Source organism: Chiloscyllium plagiosum, unplaced genomic scaffold, assembly GCF_037043375.1.
Source record: "Chiloscyllium plagiosum isolate Xiang-an unplaced genomic scaffold, Cpla_swu_hap1 HiC_scaffold_39, whole genome shotgun sequence".
Lineage (NCBI taxonomy): Eukaryota > Metazoa > Chordata > Chondrichthyes > Orectolobiformes > Hemiscylliidae > Chiloscyllium > Chiloscyllium plagiosum.
The window spans coordinates 66,544,477-66,559,136 of NW_028270177.1; the positions used below are offsets into that span (position 1 = coordinate 66,544,477).

General features: G+C 46.1%; 1 protein-coding gene across 1 annotated transcript in view; it reads right to left on the reverse strand.

Moving 5' to 3' along the window:
* Nucleotides 1-218: 218 nt before the first annotated feature.
* Nucleotides 219-14,660, reverse strand: part of LOC148138749 (putative G protein-coupled receptor 139) — a 72,642-nt gene continuing 58,200 nt past the window's right edge. Inside the window, exon 4 of the mRNA XM_087981364.1 lies at nt 219-1,126. Within this exon, the coding sequence (XP_087837490.1) occupies nt 219-1,126 (908 nt within the window). The remainder of the gene's footprint in view (nt 1,127-14,660) is intronic.

The following is a 14,660-nucleotide window of genomic DNA, read 5'->3' on the forward strand; positions in this document are numbered from 1 at the left end:
TTTTTATTGGTTACAAATGGAAGTGGTGGATACAGTCAGTGGGATGGTGCCTTTTCTCACTGGCCCCTGAGTTGTGAGAAACATTGAAATGTTTCCCTGTAACCCCCCTGTGGGATAAGGATGGACAAACCAGCGCTACCCTCAGTCTGTTACCATAGCGACAGGCTGCTCCATCGCTGAAACACTGAACTGAAATGAGAAAATCCCGGATGGATTGATTAATGAGGGAATTTGATGGATGGATGCATTTGGGTGAAGGGATATTTCAGCACATTCTTCAGCTGCTGCCTGAACTTAGTCTGGGTCACGGCATAAATCGCAGTGTTTGTGCAGCAACTGAGGAGCTGCAGCATGAAGCCCAATTCCAGCACAAAGAGATGCAGATACACAGACCGATAACCAATCCACCACATCCGGTTCCATATAGAATACAGCATGAACGTTGACCATAACAGGGTGAAATTGGCCGAGATCACAAACAGTAAAATGATGGATTTTTTTCGGTTTCTCATTTCAGTGTCAGACTGAGCGTCCCCATTGGTGTGAGCGCGGAGTCTCCTGCGGGCTCTGCTGGTCACTAAAATGTGTCTGACGGTGAGAACATTGAGCAGCAGAATCAGGAGAAATGGGACACACGGGGTTAGAATGTGGTGGAGGAACTCGATTGTGACCCAAACACTGGAGTAATAAACAGCGAGTGTTAGACCACAAAACCAGGGGGTGTTCATCAGCCCATACCGAGCCGTGAGCATAAAATACCAGAAAATGTTCTTTAAACAGCTCAGCACAGTCACTGCTCCCAGAACCACAGCCGCCGTTTTCTCACTGCAATATTTACTTTTCAGCTTCTGGCAACAAATGGCCACAAACCGATCAAAGGTGAAAGTGACGGTGAACCAGACAGAGCAGTCAGTGGCTGCATAAAGCAGGACGGCGTGGATATTACACACAGGGACGGAGTACAGGAAATAAAACTGTTCCTCATAAACAACGGGAATGTGTCTCAGGATCAGGTCGAGGATAATGACCAGGAGATCCGCCGCTGCCATGGCCCCCAGGTAACGTCTGACACATGGAGACAATCCACAATCTTTATAAAGCAGGACGTAGATGGTCACTACGTTAACTGTGAGGAAGGAAAACAAACTCATTATCCATCAGCCTGGAGGCAAAGGGACCCGTTTGATCGGGGACCCAGTGAGATTTTCAAATGTGTCCCTGCATTCAGGGATTTATTAAAATAATTGGAGCTGGAATAACAAATGGGAAGGTCGGAATTACTGACAAAAATGTGACATAAACCACAAGAAACCCTCCCTCCCCAAACACACAGAGACACATCCATAAGGTCAGATGGTTTCTAGAACATTCTCACACACTCGAGAGCAGACACAGGTCACTCCTTCCCAGTTCCTAATACGGAGGGTATCCTGAAGGATTCTGTCCCAGTTCCCTGAAGACAAACAGAGTTTGGGAATTTCTCTATTTTGGTCTAAATTGTGTTCGATCCTGGAGAAATGTAAACGCAGGGAAAACGTATTCACTCCTTTAACTGCCTGAGGGGCCTTCGGAACAGTGTCTCCTTCTCCCTGGAACGGGATCTCTTCCCTGGGGATCTTATCGTTTGTTCAATTCACTGACGTCCGACCGTTCACAAACAATGTTGGGGACAGAACGTTCCAGGGAATGGGAGTTATAGAATGTTGGGGACAGAACGTTCCGGGGATTGGCAGTTATAGAATGTTGGGGACAGAACGTTCCGGGGATTGGCAGTTATAGAATGTCAGGGACAGAACGTTCCGGGAAATGGCAGTTATAGAATGTTGGGGACAGAACGTTCCGGGAAATGGCAGTTATAGAATGTCGGGGACAGAACGTTCTGGGGAATGTCAGTTATAGAATGTTGGGGACAGAACGTTCCGGGGAATGTCAGTTATAGAGTGTCGGGGACAGAACGCTCCAGGGAACCCCTTGACCTGTCCATGACCTTTCCCCTTACCCACCCCACCAACATGATGTACTGTACCTGGGCACACTGTAACATTAATGAGGTGAGAGACGGAGGGTAAAATCACAGGGATGGGAACTAAAGGCATTGCCAGATCAGCTGAAATGGTTAGATATACCACATTCTCAATCCACCGCACAGAACCAGCCCAGACACCATCAACCCAGAGGAGATATCTGTTCACCGTGGAACACTGTGCAGACCAGGCCAGTGTCCTGCTCAGTACAACCCAGCAATCTGTCCAGATTCATCCATTGCACTGGTCAATACAAGCCATCAATCTGTCCAGAGTGGAACACTGCACAGACCACAGCAGTTCATTGATCTATAAACCCGGACTAGGTATCTATCCGTCACGGGGAGGTGTGCAGACCACAGCAGGGCACTAATGTGTGAACCTGAAACAAATATCCATCCAGCACGGGGAGCTGCACAGACCACATCATTGCAGTATCTATAAACCTCAACCAGAATGACTGACCAGCACAGTGACCTGTGCAGTGATCACCTGGGAATTAATCTGTAACCCAGGAGCAGTTACCCTCCCAGTATGTAGGGCTGTGTACCCCACCCCAGGGCATTGATCTGTAACCAACGGCAGTTACTCTCCCAGCATGTAGGGCTGTGTACACCAAACAAGTGCATTGATCTGTAACCCAGGAACAGTTACCCTCCCAGTATGTAGGGCTGTGTACCCCACCCCAGGGCATTGATCTGTAACCAACGGCAGTTACTCTCCCAGCATGTAGGGCTGTGTACACCAAACCAGGGCATTGATCTGTAACCCAGGAGCAGTTACTCTCCCAGCATGTAGGGCTGTGTACCCCACCCCAGTGCATTGATCTGTAACCCAGGAGCAGTTACCCTCCCAGTATGTAGGGCTGTGTACACCAAACCAGGGCATTGATCTGTAACCCAGGAGCAGTTACTCTCCCAGCATGTAGGGCTGTGTACCCCACCCCAGTGCATTGATCTGTAACCCAGGAGCAGCTACCCTCCCAGCATGTAGGGCTGTGTACACCAAACCAGGGCATTGATCTGTAACCCAGGAGCAGTTACTCTCCCAGCATGTAGGGCTGTGTACCCCACCCCAGTGCATTGATCTGTAACCCAGGAGCAGTTACCCTCCCAGCATGTAGGGCTGTGTACACCAAACCAGGGCATTGATCTGTAACCCAGGAGCAGTTACTCTCCCAGCATGTAGGGCTGTGTACACCACCCCAGTGCATTGATCTGTAACCCAGGAGCAGTTACTCTCCCAGCATGTAGGGCTGTGTACCCCAAACCAGGGCATTGATCTGTAACCAGGAGCAGTTAACCTCCCAGCATGTAGGGCTGTGTACACCACCCCAGTGCATTGATCTGTAACCCAGGAGCAGTTACCCTCCCAGCATGTAGGGCTGTGTACACCAAACCAGGGCCTTGATCTGTAACCCACGAGCAGTTACCCTCCCAGTATGTAGGGCTGTGTACACAAAACCAGGGCATTGATCTGTAACCCACGAGCAGTTACCCTCCCAGCATGTAGGACTGTGTACCCCAAACCAGGGCATTGATCTGTAACTCAGGAGCAGTTACCCACCCAGCATGTAGGGCTGTGTACACCAAACCAGGGCATTGATCTGTAACCCAGGAGCAGTTACCCTCCCAGCATGTAGGGCTGTGTACCCCACCCCAGTGCATTGATCTGTAACCCAGGAGCAGTTACCCTCCCAGCATGTAGGGCTGTGTACACCAAACCAGGGCATTGATCTGTAACCCAGGAGCAGTTACCCTCCCAGTATGTAGGGCTGTGTACACAAAACCAGGGCATTGATCTGTAACCCAGGAACAGTTACCCTCTCAGCATGTAGGACTGTGTACACCAAACCAGGGCATTGATCTGTAACCCTGGAGCAGTTACCCTCCCAGCATGTAGGGCTGTGTACACCAAACAAGTGCATTGATCTGTAACCCAGGAGCAGATACCCTCCCAGCATGTAGGGCTGTGTACACCAAACCAGGGCATTGATCTGTAACCCAGGAGCAGTTACCCTCCCAGCATGTAGGGCTGTGTACCCCAAACCAGGGCATTGATCTGTAACCCAGGAGCAGTTACCCTCCCAGCATGTAGGACTGTGTACCCCAAACCAGGGCATTGATCTGTATCCCAGGAGCAGTTACCCTCCCAGCATGTAGGGCTGTGTGCACCAAACCAGGGCATTGATCTGTAACCCAGGAACAGTTACCCTCCCAGCATGTAGGGCTGTGTACCCCATCCCAGTGCATTGATATGTAACCCAGGAGCAGTTACCATCCCAGAATGTAGGACTGTGTACCCCACCCCAGTACATTGATCTGTAAATCAGGAACAGTTACCTCCCAGCATGTACGACTGTGTACTCACCCCTCTGCATTCCTCAGTAACACTGTTAGATCCCTGCCCAGTGTGGGGAAACTTGCAGCCCATGCTGTGAGTGACAGGTTGTCCAGCTCCCACCCATCTACAGCTCCACATCTCCATTGTGCCCTGACAAGGGGTTGCTGTGGGTGTGGACACACCACAGGACTGTATACACCACCCCAGTGCATTAGTTGCCAGAGAGAAATGGGGGGGAAATCAGTTTAAATATCGATGAGCATTTGTTCTGCCTCTTTGTAACTGGAATTAGTTTCAACCGAATCTATGACTCATTGGGCAGATTCTAACAATAATTTATCTTTGTTTGACTTTCCTTGAGTATGACGGGGATCGTCCACATGACGCTGAGCTACTTTCCTGATGCTATCGTATCGAACTCACCTCATCAACTACCCACCCCACCCCATGGTGTCACCCTCATTCAATACCTGCCTGATTCTCCCACCCATCATGACTGGAGGTACTCACCATCGCCTGGGTGACCCTGGACATTCCGTGATCCCTGACACTGGTGCCATCTTTAAAAGGCCAATGGGCACACGGTTGAGCTTTCTCAGTAAGGAGCTGGCCTGAACAGTTTACCCCGAGCATGACAGATAAGGGGCAATTACACCACAATTAGTCGACAGGGGCACGGAGGTCCTGGTGGATGCCCAGCAATAGAGGACAAGAATCACTAACCTTCTCCGCTCTGTCAGGATAAGGGTCACCGTATTCTCTCTGCTCCCTCACACTCACTGTCCATCTGTTATAGCACGGACCCCCAAACAAGGTTCATGCTCCACCACTGTCACTGCTGCATGCAGCACCTTCCCCCTTTCCGCCTCTGTCTCTGTCTCTCTCTCTCTCCCTCCCTCCACTTTACCCCCCGCGCACACATTAATAACACTGTGGACTGACTCCCTCTGGACACCTCACCATGACCCCCTCCCCACCTGCACCAGCACTAACAGCAGGGCCACCCACTCCCACCCTCCCTCTCTCCCTCCCTTTCTCCCATTTCAGGAGAAACAGACTGGAATAGGACAGGAAGGGCCTATCCGGGTGGTGGAGTGCACATATCCTTTCCCTACCCCCCTCCCCCTGCCATGTGGGGAGGACCCTGGTATGAGCTGAAGAGGACCGGGACGCCTCGTGTGGAGATTCTGAAACATCCACGTCCCACCGACCGAGTAAGGAGCAATGTTCAGTGAAGGGCAATTCTCACTTTAAACCCACTGGCAGCTCCGTTTCCCCCCGGCACAACTTAGAAGCCATGGCCCTGATGCCATCTCCGTTTTGTGTCGAGCTGGTACAAATGGAATCCCCATGGTCTCGGTGGGCAGGAGGGTGGGCTCACAACACATCGTCACCACCACCTCCCAGGAAGGGAGCACGGAGGCTCCCTCCTACACCTCCTCCTGTAAACAGCTCAGATACTGAAACTAATCTGTGACAGTTACTGCTCTCCCCACTTCTCCTGACATCTTCAACAATCTGTGCTCATATACACGCAGTGCTCTCTGGTCCTGCAGCTCCATTGTAATGGCACAGCCTGTTTTAAACTGTCTTTCATTGTCTTTCCTACCAAAGTGTATCACCTCACACTGCTCTGCACTGATCCCCATCTGCCTTACACCTGAACACTATGTCAATGTGTGATTGTACAGTTAGAGTTCCACACTGTCCTCCATAGACTGCAGACTTCTTCCAGGTTCGGTGCCATCTACAAACATTGAGATTGTTACAGTGTCACAGTCCCCATGTAACAACTGAAATCCTGCCCCACATACACGAGTGTGAGCAAGTGAAATACTGATATATTCCCACGGACAGAGTCGAATAATGACCTGCTGTCAATGGAGCAACAAAAATCCTGACATATACGTGACAGAGTAGATGAAACATTGATGAACCACAGAGCAAAAGAAATCCGGATAGGTTCCACTTATCGATATTCATCAGGGTCTAATGTGATGAAGTTGAAAGTGTTTACTGTACTTTTAAGAGAGAGGGAATGCTGTTCTGAACTGAGAGCTTACAAGCACCTGAGATATGAGAGGATGGCAGACCCAGACACAGTATATTGCTATCGAGCTGTAATCGGGTAATAAGCAATTAAGAGAAAGGGGGTCTCAGAGTTGTGAACAGTTGATGTAAAATGTTCACTTTCAGAGTGAAAAAAATAAATTGATGTTTTTTTTATTTAAACAGTCGAATTTGGCAGATCTGTCCCTCATATTTTAACAGTTTACGAGACAAATTGAGCATTTCTTTATGTTTCATTTAAGTTACCAGATGAGCTTCACGCCGCGCCCTAACCATCCCCGTGTGTGTATCTGTGTGTCTCTGTGTGGGGCAGGTCTGGTAGTCTCTGTGGGGCTTAAAGTGATGCAATGCCACCCTCTGCTGGCCTCCACACACCACTGCACAGGCATTGGCAGAGGGTGAAAACCAACAGAGAGGGGGAGGGCGAGGGCAGCTGCTCACAGCACCATCCAAACTGATGTCTTATCCATGTACTGATTTAAATGTCCTTTAAACGTTGTAACTGTCCCTGCTTTCACCACTTCCTCTGGAAGTTCATTCCACACACAAACCAGACTCTGTCGAACACAATTACCTCTCATGACTTTTGTAAATCTTTTTTCCTCGCACCTTAAAAATCCCTCAGTTTTGAATCCTCAACTCTAGAGAAAAGACATCAGCCCTACAGCTTATCTGTACCCCTCATTATTTTATAAACCTCTGTAAAGTTACTGCTTAATCTCATATTCTTCAGTGAAAAAAGTCCCAGCCTATCCAGCCTCTCCTTATAGCTCACTCCCTCCTTTCCCAGCAACATCCAGGTTAATCTCTTCTCAATCCTCTCCAGCTTAATAATATCAAGGTCAGTAATATCAAAGTGAATAGTAAAGGTATTTCTAAGGGTATGGGGAGTCCAAAACTAGAGGACATAGGCTTAAGGTGAGAGGGGAAACATTTAAAAGTGACCTAAGGTGCAACTTTTTCACCCAGAGGGTGGTGTGCCTATGGAATGAGCGGGCAGGGTGACCAGACTGGACACAATATTCCAGAAGAGGTCTTACCAATATCCTGTACAACCTCAACATAACGTCCCAATTCTGATACTCAAAGGTCTGTGCTATGAAGGCATGTGTGTTAAACACCTTCTTAACCACACTATCTATATGAGATGCAAATTTTAAAGGATTATACCTGACAGCCTAGGTTTCTGTACTACAGCACTGCCAAAGGCTCTACTTTTAATTGTATACGTCCTGCTGTTGTTTGATTTACCAAACCCAATACCTCGCATTAATCCAAACTAAACTCCATCAGCCACCCCTCAGCCCAGTGAGTGATATTACTGTCACCTTACCCTCTCCCTTCAATTTTAAAACGCCCACCTGTCTCCAGGATGCCTGCACACTCCGGCCTTGATTTTCACAAAGACCCTGAGCTTGGTATACCTTGTATGGTTAGGGGGAGGAGGGACAGATTGCAGAAACAGTCAGTGGGGAAGAGAGGCTGGACAGTAATCAGCGGCCTGGTGTCATTTCATGGTTTTAGGAAAAAGGGAGTCGCACGTGAGAGTTGCGTAAGAGTGATCGGTGTTTTGGGGTCAGAAATTAAGCTCTTCCTTCATCTCTGATCTTCAGTAATAAATATCTATTTGAGACCCTTCATTGGGTAGAGTGTGTCTGCAGGATTTTTTCCTTAATATTGCAGACTACAGATAATAGCAATTAAAGATGTTTATAGTTAATTTCGATGGCGCAGCACATACACTCAATATCCTACAGTTGAGACAAATATCTTGCATTTGTTTAACAATACATTGTATTATTAAATTCAGTAATGGTAACCTGATTATAATAAATCCACACCAAGATGAAAGTGGGCACTAAAATATGACCCAAATCTGGGTATGGTAGTGTGCTGGGTAGTGTCCCTGTCTCTGAGCCAGAGCTCTGGATTTGATTCCAATTCCTGAACCAGTGCGGCAGTGTTCCTAGCTCAGGGCTAGAAGGTCTGGATTGAAGTCCTGCCTGTTGCAGAGGTATGTCCCATCATATCAGGACAGTCTGATGAACAAACACACAGGAGAATAATGTTACAGCTTTATGGGTATTGCTGAGTGATGCTAGTGTCCCTCGCTCCGGGCATAAAGGTCCAGGTGTAAACTCCACAGAAGTGTCTCAGGATACATCTGAACAAACTGATTAAAATTGATTTAGAATTGTGACTTGATGGAGAAGGAAGAGGTGTCAGTATTGCATTTCAGAATTTAGGCCCAGGATGACTGAAAGTACAGCCATTCGTGTTGATTGGGGTCACATTTTACAGCAGTAAAGGTTTATAAAATCAAAATGGTCATGGATAGAGTGAGTAGTCACGTGTTTTTCCCCAGGTTAGGGGCGTCCAAAACTAGAGGGCATTGGTGGAAAGTGAGAGGGGCAAGGTTTTGAGGAGGCCTTAAGGGCACCATTTCACACAGAGGGTGGTGTGCGTATGGAATGAGCTGCCAGAGGAAGTGGTGGAGTCTGGTACAACTACAGCATCTTGGTACTGAGAGACCTGGCGAGCTTTTCCAGTAATTTCTGTATTTCTTTTAAAAATGCATTCAGTTTAACACAGTTATTCTGAATAAATTTAACATTTTTATTTTTTAATGATGCAGGGACATATAAACATATCTTCAAATTGACCGAAACCATTTTCTGCTGAGGGTATGGCTCTGTGTATGACAGCAGCAATGATGCACCCACATGGAACAGGGAATGTGATGGAGACATCGTTTGGGCAATGTACAAGGAGACCTCACATGGTCCAGTTTGGGAGAGGATGACATTACTGTGGGACTCAGCTCAGAGAGGGAGAAAATGTAATCTGCCTGAGAAGGAACGGCCTATTGCACTCTCTCTCCTTCATTGTTCCTCATCACAGCAATGTGTGCGAGCTAAAAAAAAACCTCTACAGTCATCGTTACCATTCTTATTTTTATGGAATCCCTGCAGTGTTGAAACAGGCCCTTCGACCCAACAAGTCCATACCAACCTTCCCAACCCATTTCCCTATATTTACCCCTGATTATTGCACATAACCTAGAAATCCCTGAACACTACGGACAATTTAGCATGACCAATCCACCAAACCTACACAGTTTGTGATAGGAAACGGAATCACCCATTAGAAGCTCACACAGACAAGGGGAGAATGTGCAAACTCCACCCAGACAGTCACCCAAGGCTGAAATCGAACCCAAGTCCCTGGTGCTGTGAGGCAGCAGTGCTAACCACCGTGTTACCCTTTGGATGATCCCTGACCAGAATTCACTGGAATCTACTCACTACCTAAAGCAAAGGGAATTCAGCCAAATCCAAACTCTCCCAGGATGGAATCCCATTGCTAGCAGCTTGTGTGAGTACAATATCTAAAGAAGCAGAATAACGTTTTGGACAATCTCACAATTTTTCCATTGTCATGAATTCCATTAATATTTGGACCAAGCTTTTTCAAGTTAAAATTGCAGAGGTTTTGTGTGTGTATGTCAGCATTTTTAGAAAGGAAAATATTGATGATATAATTGCAATGCCCCAAACAGTTTGCCATTCGTCTTTCTAACATTGTTTGAGTAACATTGCTCTGGTTCATAAATGTGTTGTTTTAGCAGATTAAAGAAACTAGCCTGACTTGTTCCTAAAACTGACCCTGACCCAATCTGAGACCGATATCATCGGCCATAACACTGACCTGGTTACATTTAACATCTGATGTGACCAGTGGAGGAGTGGGACTAGTAAAGGGAACAGTGACCCAAAAAGCCGGGGAACTACAGGCTGGTGAGCATGATGTCAGTGGTGGGTAAGTTGATGGAGGGGATTCTGAGGAATACCTTTTGCATACATTTGGGAAGGCAAGGGCTGATCGGGGTAGACAACGAGGCTATCTGCATGGGAAATCATGGCTCGTTAATTTGGTTGAGATTTTTGAAGAGGTGACAAAGAAGATTGATGAAGGCAGTTTGGTAGATATTGTCTATATGGACTTCAGCAAGGTGTTCATTTAAAGAACAAAGACCAAAGAAAATGTACAGCCCAGGAACAGGCCCTTCGCCCTCCAAGCCTGAGCCGATCCAGGTGCACTGTCTAAATCTGTCGGTCAATCCCTAAGCATCTGTATCCCTCTGCTCCCCACCTACTCATGCATCTGTCCACACGCATCTTAAATGAATCGACCGTGCCTGCCTCTACCACCTCTGCTAGCAACGCGTTCCAAACGCCCACCACCCTCTGTGTGAAGTACTTACCGCGTGTATCCCTCTTAATCCTTCCACCTCTCACCTTGAAAGCACGACTTCTCGTTATTCAATCCTTCAACCTGGGAAAAAGCTTGTCTCTGTCCACCCTGTGTATATCCTTCATGATTTTGCAAACCTTAATCAGGTCCCCCCTCAATCTCCTTTTATCTAGTGAAAATAAACCTAACCTACTCAACCTCTCTTCATAGCTAGTATTTCATTCTGATTGGTAGGCAGATTAGTAAGTTTCAGTCACATAAGATACAAAAGAAGCTAGTCACAAATTGCTTGAAGGAAGAGGGATATTTTTCAGACTGGGAGGCTTGTGAGCAGCAGTGTGCTGTAAGAATCAGTACTGAGTTCACTGCATTTCATCATTTATGTAAAGGATTTAGATGTGAATATCGGGCCATAATTAGTAAGTATACAGTTTACATCAGAAAGGTGGTGTAGTAGAATATCTCAGAGTACAACAAGACCGCAATTAGATGGGACAAAGAGGCAAGGAGTAACAGATCAAGTTTAATTTAGATAAATATGAAGATTTGCATTTTGTGAAGGCAAATCAGGGCAGAATTTATATACTTCATGGTCAGGTCCTGGGGCATGTTGTGAAACAAAGGGGCATAGGGCTGCAGGTGCATTGTTCCTGTTCCACAGGATTTTGGTAAGGCCGCACTTGGAGTATTGTGTTCATTTTTGTCAACTTGTTATAAGGAGGATATAATGAAATTAGAAAGAGTGCAGAAGAAATTTACAAGGACATTGCCAGGACCCAATGGTCTGAGTTATAGGGAGAGGTTGGACAAGCTAGGACATTTTCTTTAGAGTGTAGGAGACTGAGGGGGGCGCCTTATAGAGCTGTATAAGATCATGTGGGATATGGATAGGGTGAATGCTCTCAGTCTTTTCCAAAGTTTAGAGAATCGAGGACGAGAGGGGATCAGTTTAAGATTAAAGGGGAAGGAATAAAAGGGAACCTGAGGGACCACTTATTTACATAAATGGCTGGTACGTGGATGAGGTGCCAGAAGATGTGGCTGAGAGGGGTGTATTAACAACATTTCAAAAGCATTTGGATAAATATGTGGATAGGAAAGGACTGGAAGGATATGGGCCAACTGCAGGGAAATGGCGTTAGTGTGGATGGACATTTACAAGGTGGAGTCGAACCCCTCTGTTAATTAAAACCAAACACCCAGAAAAGCTCGCCTCACATCGTAATCTGTTAAAATATGAGTGACACAGATCTCCTACATTCCACTATTTAAACAAAAAAATAGCAAGTTAATTTCTTTATTTAATAGTGAACACTAAACAAAAACTATTCGCAAATACAAGCCCCTCTTTTCTTTACAACTTACTATCTGACTCCAACTCTGTAAAAAATATGCTGTTCCAACAACCCAAATAATAAATGTACAATCTCAAGACCACACAGTTTCTATTTTCCCCGCTGTGTTCACTCTTTCAGCTGCTGATCTCCCTGGGTCATGTTTTTTTTAAATGCAAGTATGTTTTACATGAACATGGGTCTTTGATAGAGAGTGTTTGAGATGGTCAGTTAGCACTCCTGCTCTACAGCAGTTAATCTGTTGTTGGATGGCAGTGGCTCTCCCTCTATTTTCAAAATGCTGGCTTTATTTACTTCCTATGATACAATAATTCTCATAATTTGATTGATTTCCAGGTGTACGAACAGCAATATTCAAATTCCATTGGCTTCTGATATTCTGAGCATTATTTAAAGTCTTTGATTGCATTTGTATTGCTGTCAAAACAGAAACCATAACTCAATCTTCCATTTCCCAGCTAATTGTTACATTTGGAACAGTCTGACCTTTAGCTGGCATCTGTGGCTGTACTTTCGATTCAGCAAAATCCGTCCTATCTTAAAGTGAACAGACATTGATTAGATTCCAAGCAGTAACACACCCCGGGCTATCTGTTATTCTGTATACTAACCTCCTTGAACCCCTCGATTAGATTCCAGGCCGTAACTCACTCTGGGCTATCTGTTATTCTGTATCTTACCCACCCTGAACACCTCGTTTCGATTCCAGGCTGTAACTCACTCCGGGGTATCCGTTATTCTGTATATTATCAACCCTGAACCCCTCGATTACATTCCAGGCTGTAACTCAGTCCGGGGTATCTGTTATTCTGCATCTAAATCACACTGAACCCTTCAATTAGATTCCAGGCTGTAACACACTCCAGAATATCTGTTATTCTGTATATAAACCACCCTGAACCCCTCGATTGGATAGCAGGCTGTAACTCACTCCGGGGTGTCTGCTGACTTGTATATAAACCACCCTGAACCCCACGATTAGATTCCACGCTGTAACACACTTCGGGCTATCTGTTATTCTGTATATAACCCACCCTGAACACCTCGATTCGATTCCAGGCTGTAACTCACTGCGGGCTATCTGTTATTCTGTATATAAACCACCCTGAACCCCTCGATTCGATTCCAGGCTGTAACCCACTCCGGGCTATCTGTTATTCTGTATATAACCCACCCTGAACACCTCTATTCGATTCCAGGCTGTAACTCACTGCCTGCTATCTGTTATTCTGTAAATAAACCCCGTGATTAGATTCCAGGCTGTAACTTCCTGTCAGGGTTGAAAGGGAAGGCTGGTAGTTATAGGGAATGCTGGCTGACTAAAGAAATTGAGGGTTTCGTTCAGAAAAGGAAGGAAGCATATGTCAGGTATAGACAGGATAGACCGACTGAATCCTTAGAAGAGAATAAAGGAAGTTGGAGAACACTTAAGAGGGAAATCAGGAAGACAAAACGCAGACATGAGATAGACTATTTGCTTTGGCAAATAGAATTAAGGAGAATCCAACGTGCTTTTACAAATATATTAAGGACAAAGGGTAACTAGGGAGAGAATAGCGCCCCTCAAATATCAGCAAGGCGGCCTTTGTGTGGAGCCACAGAAAATGGGGGAGATATTAATTGAATATTTTGCATCAGTATTGACTGTGGAAAAAGATATGGAAGATATAGACTGCAGGGAAATCGATGGTGACATCTTGCAAAATGTCCAGATATACAGAGGAGGAAGTGCTGGATGTCTTGAAATGGTTAAAGGTGGATAAATCCCCAGGACCTGATCAGGTGTACCTGAGAACTTGTGGGAAGATAGAGAAGTGATTGCTGGGCCTCTTGCTGAGATATTTGTATCATCGATAGACACAGGTGAGATGCTGGAAGACTGGAGGTTGGCAAACGTGGTGCCAATGTTTAAAAAGGGCGGTAAAGACAAGCCAGGGAACTATAGAGCGGTGAGCTTGACCTCGGCGGTGGGCAAGTTGTTGGAGGGAATCCTGAGGGACAGGGTGTACATGAAGTTGGAAAGGCAAGGGCTGATTCAGGATAGTCAACATGGCTTTGTGCATGGGGAATCATGTCTCACAAACTTGATTGAGTTTTTTGAAGAAGTAACAAAGAAGATTGATGAGGGCAGAGCAGTAGATGTGATCCATATGAACTTCAGTAAGGCGTTCGACAAGGTTCCCCATGGGAGACTGGTTAGCAAGGTTAGATCTCATGGAATACAGGGGAAAGTAGCCATTTGGATACAGAACTGGCTCAAAAGTATAAGACAGAGGGTGGTGTTGGAGGGTTGTTTTTCAGACTGGAGGCCTGTGACTAGTGGATTGCCACAAGGATCGGTGCTGGGCCCTTTACTTTTTGCCATTTATATAAATGATTTGGATGCGAGCATAAGAGGTACACTTAGTAAGTTTGCAGATGACGCCAACATTGCAGGTGTAGTGGACAGCGAAGAGGATTTCCTCAGATTACAACAGGATCTGGACCAGATGGGCCAATGGGTTGAGAAGTGGCAGATGGAGTTTAATTCAAATAAACGCAAGGTGCTGCATTTTGAGAAAGCAAATCTTAGCAGGACTTCTACATTTAATGGTAATGTACTAGGGTGTGTTGC